This window comes from Salvelinus alpinus, chromosome 21, assembly GCF_045679555.1.
Source record: "Salvelinus alpinus chromosome 21, SLU_Salpinus.1, whole genome shotgun sequence".
Classification (NCBI taxonomy): Eukaryota; Metazoa; Chordata; class Actinopteri; order Salmoniformes; family Salmonidae; genus Salvelinus; species Salvelinus alpinus.
Genome location: NC_092106.1, coordinates 5644376 through 5653398, shown reverse-complemented (window position 1 = coordinate 5653398; position 9023 = coordinate 5644376). Strand labels below are relative to the sequence as shown.

At 47.2% G+C, this 9023-nt stretch overlaps 1 protein-coding gene and 1 pseudogene across 1 annotated transcript; one reads left to right on the top strand and one right to left on the bottom strand.

Moving 5' to 3' along the window:
* The first annotated feature begins 434 nt into the window (after nt 1-434).
* LOC139547484 (elongation factor G, mitochondrial-like) lies at nt 435-8124 on the top strand (annotated as a pseudogene).
* Nucleotides 3381-5919, bottom strand: LOC139547663 (latexin-like). Its single transcript, XM_071356645.1, has 6 exons — nt 5453-5919; nt 4951-5013; nt 4529-4703; nt 4315-4451; nt 3927-3989; nt 3381-3835 (listed from the first exon to the last, which is right to left on the bottom strand). Exons 1-6 carry the CDS (start codon nt 5588-5590, stop codon nt 3716-3718), a joined length of 696 nt encoding a protein of 231 aa, XP_071212746.1. The 5' UTR covers nt 5591-5919; the 3' UTR covers nt 3381-3715.
* Nucleotides 8125-9023: the final 899 nt, after the last annotated feature.

Here is a 9023-nt window from a genome sequence, read left to right as displayed (position 1 = left end):
CTTAGGTCAAACACATTTAAGGAAACGGGGAACACTAACATTAAAAAAAGAAAAAATACCCCAAGATGTTGAGAATAGGACAGATTGGAAGGGATGGAAATGGAGAGAAACTTATCTGAACGCAGTCTCTTTTTTCATTTTATAGGTGTTGATTAACAGGTGTCGGTCGTGCTCCTCTGGTATCGTTCCCAATGAAAGAATCCGCAACATCAGAATCTCGGCGCACATCGACTCGGGGGAAGACCACACTCCCCGAGCGCGTCCTTTTCTACACGGGCAGGATAGCAGAGATCCACGAGGCGAGTTAATCATAATCTGGCTCTGATCTATTGAAGTAGCTAGTTGGAGAAGTGTGTGTGTTTTTTTTTTAGAGGGAGGCAGACAGACAAAAACGATTATGTTTGATCCTCTAACTCTACAGGTAAAGGGAAAAGATGGAGTCGGAGCCACCATGGACTCCATGGAGCTGGAGAGGCATCACCATCCAGTCAGCTGCCACATTCACCATCTATAAGGATTACAACATCATCGACACCCCAGGTATGGAGGTACCTGGCAGAAAGATTTGTGTTAGTGGCAACACAGATCTTATGACCAGGTTCCCTTTTTGACAGATATACCATAAGTCACAGTAATAGATCAGTGCCAGTGTACCCAACAGCTGTTAGGATGTATTTTTGCTTTTAACTTTAACCCCAGTTTACTGCTCTGTCCTGTCCAGGCCATGTGGACTTCACCATCGAGGTGGAGCGAGCCCTGCGTGTTTTGGACGGGGCGATCCTGGTCCTATGTGCGGTTGGAGGGGTCCAATGCCAGACCCTGACCGTGAACAGACAGATGAAACGCTACAACGTTCCCTTCCTCAACAAGCTGGACCGCATGGGAGCCAACCCCAACCGCGCCCTGCAGGCCATGAGGTCAGCAGATATACAGATACTGTGGAGTAGACAGTCTGGTTTTCCATTAGCTCTGTGTTCTGACTCCTCTGTTCCTGCTTTCAGGACCAAGCTGAACCATAATGTGGCCTACGTGAACATCCCCATCGGTCTGGAGGGGAACGTGAAGGGCGTCATAGACCTCCTAGAGGAGCGCAGCATGTACTTCGAGGGCCCATTCGGGTAAGAGAACGGAGAATGTGATCGTGGCAGAGGGATTTAGAGAAGAATTAGACATTACTATCTCATATCTGAAATATTTCCATAGCTGTAATCCCTCTTACTGAAAAAAATAAGAATACATTTCGTCCTCTGTGCTTCCTGCAGACAGAATATCCGGTTGGATGAGATCCCGGCAGAGTTCCGTGTGGAGGCTGCAGACAGGAGCTGGTGGAGTGTGTGGCTAACGCTGACGAGACCCTGGGAGAGATGTTTCTGGAAGAGAGGATCCCCACTGTGCCAGAACTTAAGGTGTGTGTGTCCGTTCATTATGTTTTGGGATATCGCAACAAATGATGTCATATGATTTTACGCCTCAGTCATCTTTTCTGCTATGACCTGTGAACTCTGCCCCCTGGGCCCTGACCTCTCCCGTCTCTCCTCCCACAGGCAGCCATACGCAGGGCCACAGTGCAGCGCCTCTTCAGCCCCGTGCTGGTGGGAACTGCCCTGAAGAACAAGGGGGTCCAGCCTCTATTGAACACAGTGCTGGCTTATCTGCCCAACCCCACAGAGGTCAACAACTACGCCCTCTTCAACGATGAGTATGACCTCTGTGCCTAGACAGTGAACACTATTCAATATGACACAGCCATCTTTGAATGAATTGATATGCCAAAATCAAAACAGTATGGGCTCAGGGACAACTTTGAACAATGTCAGATCTCACCACTGTCCTTGTGTTGTTTCCTCTGTGTCAGGGAGTCCAGTAACAGCACTAAGATCCTGATGGATCCCACCAGAGACGCCTCGCAGCCCTTCGTTGGCCTGGCCTTCAAACTGGAGGTGAGCACATCACAGCGTCACAACACTGTGTAGCTAGCAAACCGTCTTCTCTTCAACAAGTAATCTGGCACATTTTACTGTATAAACTTTGTGTGATAAACTGTATGGGGATTGTAGACGGATCTCCCCCCCCCCCCGACTCTGTTCCAGGCAGGCCGGTTTGGTCAGCTGACGTACGTGCGTGTGTACCAGTGCTGTCTGAAGAAGACGGAGTACATCGTCAACACACACACAGGCAAGAAGGTCGGCTAGTGCGTCTCCATGCCGACCAGATGGAGGTGAGAACCAGGAAGAGAATGTAAACCAGAAGTAAATGGCGCAAACTGACAGTACTATGAAAGGCACTGTGATCGTTTGGTTCTACCACACAGCCCAATGACCCTGATTTCCCAACCTTACTTACCCTAGTGATAACATCTCATGATTACAAACAACTTTATCTATACATTTGTTTAACTGAAACAATCTTCATTTTGTGTCATAAATTGTGAACCCCCCCCCCTCTCCGGTTGGTCAGGATGTGGAGGAGGTGTATGCAGGGGACATCTGTGCCCTATTCGGGATCGACTGTGCCAGCGGAGACACCTTCACCTCCCGGACCAGCGCCAACCTCTCCATGGTACATGCCTATGGCCATTGTCCAGACTAGATAAACAACCAGTCAGCACTCACTGACGTGTATTTAAAGATGCAATCGGGTTGTGCAATTGCCTGTGTGTGCATAATGTCATGACCTTGAGCATCATTCAACACGTTTCTCCCACAGGAGTCCATCCACACACCAGAGGCTGTCATCTCCATGTCTATGAAGCCGTCCAACAAGGTGGGCCCCTCTCATATTCTATGTAGTACGAGGAGTCTAAATGACCATACTAAGCCTTGATGCCATTTCAGTAGAGTATATGAGCTTGTATGACCTCATCCTCCCTCTTCCTGTGGATCAGAATGACACGGATAAGTTCTCTAAAAGGCATCAACCGCTTCACCAGAGAAGACCCCACGTTCAGGGTCCACTTTGACACAGAAAGCAAGGAGACTATCATCTCTGGTATGGGAGAGCTGCACCTGGAGATCTACTCACAGGTACTAGTCTTGTACTCCGCTCTCCGGCGATCTGAAGATCCTTCTGTCCGCAGAGTTCGCATTTTTGTTTCATCTTATTTTTTTTTACGGTGTCCTAAGTTGTCTTGAAGGATAATAGAATGCGTTATGAGTTCCAAACATCTAGAATCTTCAATGGCATTTCGGTGCAGTAAATCAAGCGGACCTTACTTTCTCTCGCTGTCTCTCTGTAGAGGATGGAGAGGGAGTATAACTGCCCCTGTGTGATGGGAAAGCCCAAGGTAGCCTTCAGGGAGAGCGCGACCAGTGCGGAAGCGTAAGTACCACTCGTAACACACGGCAACAATGTCCAAATGAACCACTCTCAGAAGCATTACATTGTGTACCGCGACGGCTTTATTGGCCCGCATCACCTCATCAATAGAGTACATTAACAAAAAGTTGAAACACATTGTTATAGCTCACCAAGAGTCTCACATGCTGACACAGTAAAAGCAGTGCATTCGCATAGCTGCAGTAAGGACATTGACGTGTGCCCTCTCCTCTGAAGCAGTAGTGGTGAAGGGAAACATAATTACTGAAGCCAAGTGTGAAGAGTAAAGCTCAGCTTTTCAAAGCAGGTAGAACGTGGCTTTACCCTTCATTCAAGTCCTAAGAGGTGCTTTATTCTCTGCAGTACTTGTGTAAGGCTCTGGAGTGTTTCTCCGTGCATCTCAGTTGGTGGTGTTTGGAGGAGCCTCACAGTGGCGGCACTTTGGCTGCAGCTCAGTCTGCAGGACTTGAACTCCCTGTGCTGGGGACCAGGTGACTAGCAGCTTCCAGTGGATGATCTCCTGCGCGTAACCACACACAACAATCCACCTTTATAATAACAAACATGACGTCTGAGTTCTGTGAAGACCGATGGCAGAACTTTTTAGTTACCTGGGAAATCATTTCATGCAGCAGGACATGGTAGTTGAACCTCAGCTGGTCCTTCTCAGTCTCCTGTTGAGGGACAGACAGAACCAGGGAAGTGTGTGAGAAGGACGGATGGAAAGGAATGGGGTGGGGAGTTAAGTGTCAATTTGGAATTTGGGCAGATATCGCCATGGTTACACGGAGGTTCTTCTCAAGTTATTGTCCGACTACATCAGACGCATGCCTGATCATACCACGCCTGGATAGGCGTTTAACGTCTCAGCTAACCATATATGATCTAGCAATCTGAGGCCCGACTGCACAGTCGATGACGTAGCACGCAACCGCCGGTTGACGCAACGCCTGCGCATCTAGTCGGGCAGGAACTCGAACCGACTTATTGGCTGCTCACCAGCTGTGTGAAGTTGGCCACCTGGGCCATGTTGTAAAGCGTGCTCTCATTGGACTCCCTCAGCATGATGAAACTGGAGGCCACGCCCCCCAGTTGCCAGAAGGGCTTCACGCTGGGCTCCATGTGACCGTAGCTGTCTGTCAAAGAAACCACAAACATCATAGTCAGAAGAGAGATGGGGGGGTCAGTTGTGTGTTTGTGGCTCTATATCTACCTGGTATATCGTTTCCTGACGCTAGGTTATTGCTGGCTCTGTGTTGCTGGTAGAAGGCCTCTTCCTGAGCCGTGGTGTTGCTTTGATGCAGTCCCTCACAGGAGGCCTGGACCTGGGGAGCACTCTGCCCCTCTCCCCCTGGAAAGAGGAGCTCCGCAGAGCACCGCCCCGAGACCTTTTATAGGGAGAGGAAAGGGTGAGGTAGTTGAGGAGAAAGTGAGAATATGAAGGGAGAGTTGGGGAAAGGAATGACGTTGCGGTATGTTAGAGGGAAGTTACGGGAGAGGGGGGGAAAAAAGTTGATCTAACACAGGTGTTTTTCACCATGGCAGTGTAGACAAGGTTACTTAACACACCGTGTATTTATTCACACGGCTGTACTGCGCAATAGTGAGTCACTGAGAATGTGAATCGGATCTTACGTTACTGATCATCTCCTGCATGGTAAGCTCCAGTTGATACTTCCTCCCCATCTCCGCCACATCCTGACAGCCGGGGAGAGAGAGCAGAAATTAACCACTTAAGACAAAATGTAAGCAAACAGAACTATGTTCCATAAAGCCGTCGCCCCCTCAAGTGGGGGTTAGAGGTTAGAGCGTTGGACTAATAACCGAAAGGTTAGAAGATCGAATCTCCGAACCGACAAGGTAAAAATCTGTCATTCTGCCCCCGAACAAGGCAGTTAACCCACTGTTCCGAGGCAGTCATTGAAAATAAGAACATGTTCTTAACTGACTTGCCTAGTTAAAAATGTAAAATAAAAAATAAATAAAAAGCTCCCACTGTATGTGGTATTGAGAATGGACTTTTTATCCGCACAGACCTCCCATATCCATCCCCTTCAAGGATCCTTCCTTGCCTTGTAATATTTACTGCTCTTGCCCAACACACACCGCAAGGTATGCTGATCATCTCCACTCCTACCTCTGCGCTGCCGCTGTGTACTGTGCTGAGAAAGATCCACCTGTAGGGTGAGCCGTAGCGGGTGTTCAGGTAGTGTTGGACCACCGTGGCTGCCCGGCGGGCAGGGAAGTGACTCGGGTTCAGCACGCCAGTCGTCATCACTTCTTCCACCACCTCGCTTTCCCCCTAATCCACACCGGAGAGAAGGGGAATGAGAGCAAAAGAGGGTGGTGAGGACAGGTAGGGAGAGTCAGTCTGCCGCTGATGGGACTTTGACCTCTGTGTGTGCTGGTGCAGGAAGTCGTGTCCTGCCCTAGTTCTAGATAAGGAGAAATAGGGAGAATACAGAGGAATATAGTGAGTAAGGGGAGGGTAGAAGTGTCAGAGAGGAAGGGAGTGTGCCTGGAAAGGCTGTAACTCCCTGCCCGTTGAGGCTGTTGCGGTTAGACAGCTGGAGAAACAGCCACATGCAAGGGGAGAAAACTTCCTGCTTCCTCCCAAGCCAATAATTCAGTTAGTACCGCCCTTCTTTAAAAGAGACAGGCCACACATTTCCCTTCTCCTCACTAACATGAAAGCATGGCGAGTGACCATACAGCTACTTTGCTTGTCTATGTTAATGTGAGTTGATCGTTTTGGCAACTATGGCAGATCTTTACCTACCAATGCTTTAATGAAAATCCTCTAAATTAGTTACTGATTTTGGCTATGTGCTTGTCTCTGCAGGTTTGACTTTACCCATAAGAAGCAGTCTGGTGGTTCTGGGCAGTATGGTAAAGTGATAGGAGTTCTGGAACCTCTGGCCCAAGAGAACTACACAAAAGTGGAGTTTGAAGACTGTCAGAACCAACATCCCCAAACAGTTTGTGCCGGCTGTTGAGAAGGTGCGCATGCCTGGCTGTAGTCTGAAAATCACATAGGCCCTTCAGTAAGTGTAATTAGGATTGAAAAAATCCTGTATCTTATTCAGCTAGAAATTCTAGTAGACCTCTAATCTCATACCCCAAGAGTGGGGAAACTTTTTGACTTGAGGGCCACATCGGGATTGAAAAATTCAAGAGGGCCACGTATATTTTTATTTTGACCGATTTAGTTTGTCAAATATCTATTCGTGGGCTACAAAAAGGGCATTCATTTGATTATAAAGGTCCATTATCATTTCTATTTTCTTTACTCAAACCTCCCGTGGGCCGGATTGAATGGGCCTGCGGGTCGTAGTTTCCACACCACTGTCACCATCTCATCCCTCTCTCCTGCAGGGATTCAGAGAGGCCTGTGAGAAAGGCCCTCTGACTGGTCACAAGATCTCAGGCGTCAAGTTCCTATTGGAAGACGGAGCGCATCACATGGTGGACTCGAATGAGATCTCCTTCATCCGTGCAGGGGAGGGCGCTCTTAAACAAGGTGGGTGTCAACTAACCAGAATACACCCCCATTGTTCTCGCATATTTTTCCCTCTGTATACCTTTTCCGTGCTTCTCAGCTTTTTGACAAACCTACTGAATGTCTCCTCTCTCCTTCCATCCACGTCCCCCTCTTGGTAGCCATGGAGAAGGCCAACGTTGCCGTGCTGGAGCCAATCATGTCAGTAGAAATTGTGGCGCCCGATGAGTTCCAAGGGACAGTCATCGCCGGGGTCAACCGTCGCCATGGCGTCATCAGTGGGCAGGATGGGGCAGAGGGCTACTTTACGCTGATGTGAGTGCAGCTCTGTCATACTCACACTTCCTATGCCCTTTTCTTCCTGCAAAGACAGGATAGGTTAAGCGTCTGTCCAGTCACTGTGTATTTGATGGTCAAATCGCCATTTCCTCTCCCCAGATTCCACTGAATGACATGTTTGGTTACGCCACAGAGCTCCGGTCCTGTACAGAGGTAAGGCACTGGCTGCTCTAGTCGGATGTCAAGACGTCAATTAGTCATAAAATTGTCCAGGATAACAAGCCATGCATTTTCAGTGATATTGAATTGAGTTTGTATTTGCGTGTTTTTTTCAGTTAATTTATTTGGACTAAAGTTTTTGCTCAGTCTATGATCCTTTCTGGAGAACTGATGAGTGTGTTGTGTCCAGGGGAAAGGAGAGTACACCATGGAGTATAGCAGATACCAGCCATGTCTGCCTGGCACTCAGGAGGAGCTCGTCAACAAATACCTGGGGTCAATGGGACAGCTGCCTGCCAAGAAGGGGAAGAACTAAGGATGGACAACACACACAATCAATGAATTGTAAACACATTACAGGGGGGTTGAATGGAGCTGAAGGTTGGGACTAATAATATAACTAATGTAAAACACACGGTGTGCATAAAACGTATATAGGTTCAGAACTTTTGTGAAAGAGCACAGTTTGAAAGATGTGGCAAATAAAAATCTGAACGGATGGACATCAGAAATAGATGGGAGAGATTGAGTGTAGAGGAAGGACAGGAGTAAAAACAAACAAAATAGAACTATTGTAAAATATACTGTCCATAAAATGTATATAGCATGTATAAGCTGGAAGTAGAAGCGTTGTTGTTTACTCCAATTGGGATAGGGGTGGTAGGGTTAGAAAGTAATGAAGGAAAAAAATATTTAAGATATGTATGTATTTGTATGTACTGTACCAGTCAAAAGTTGACACCTACTCATTCAAGGGTTTTTATTTTTACTATATTGTAGAATAATGGTGAAGACGTCAAACCTATGAAATAGCACATGTGGAATCATGTAGTAACCAAAAAAAAGTGTTAATTTTATATTTGAGATTCTTCAAAGTAGCCACCATTTTCCTTGACAGCTTTGCACACGCTTAGCATTCTCTCAACCAGCTTCACCTGGAATGCTTTTCCACCAGTCTTGAAGGAGTTCCCACATATGCTGAGCACTTGTTGGCTGCTTTTTGTTCACTCTGTGGTCCAACTCATCCCAAACCATCTCAATTGGGTTGAGGTTGAGTGATTGTGGAGGCCAGGTCATCTGATGCAGCACTCCATCACTCTCCTTCTTGGTCAAATAGCCCTTACACTGCCTGGAGGTGTGTTGGGTCATTGTCCTGTTGAAAAACAAATGATAGTCCCACTAAGCGAAAACCAGATGGGATGTTGTGTTGCTGTAGAATGCTGTGGTAGCCATGCTGGTTAAGTGTGCCTTGAATTCTAAATAAATCAGATGGCGACACCAGCAAAGCACCATCTCTCCTCCCCCTCCATGCTTCACGGTGGGAACCACACATGCGGTGATCATCCGTTTACCTACTCTGTGTCACCAAGACATGGCGGTTGGAACCAAAAATCACACATTTGGACTCATCAGACCAAAGGACAGATTACCACTGGTCTAATGTTCATTGCTCATGTTTCTTGGCCCAAGCAAGTGTCTTCTTATTGGTGTCCTTTTGTAGTGGTTTCTTTGTAGCAATTCAACAATGAAGGCCTGAATCACGCAGTCTCCTCTGAACAGTTGATGTTGAGATGTGTCTGTTACTTGAACTCTGAAGCATTTATTTAGGCTGATGGTTTTTGCAACTGCACTTCAAGAAACTTTCAAAGTTATTGAAATGTTCAATATTGACTGACCTTCATGTCTTAAAGTAATGATGGACTGTCATTTC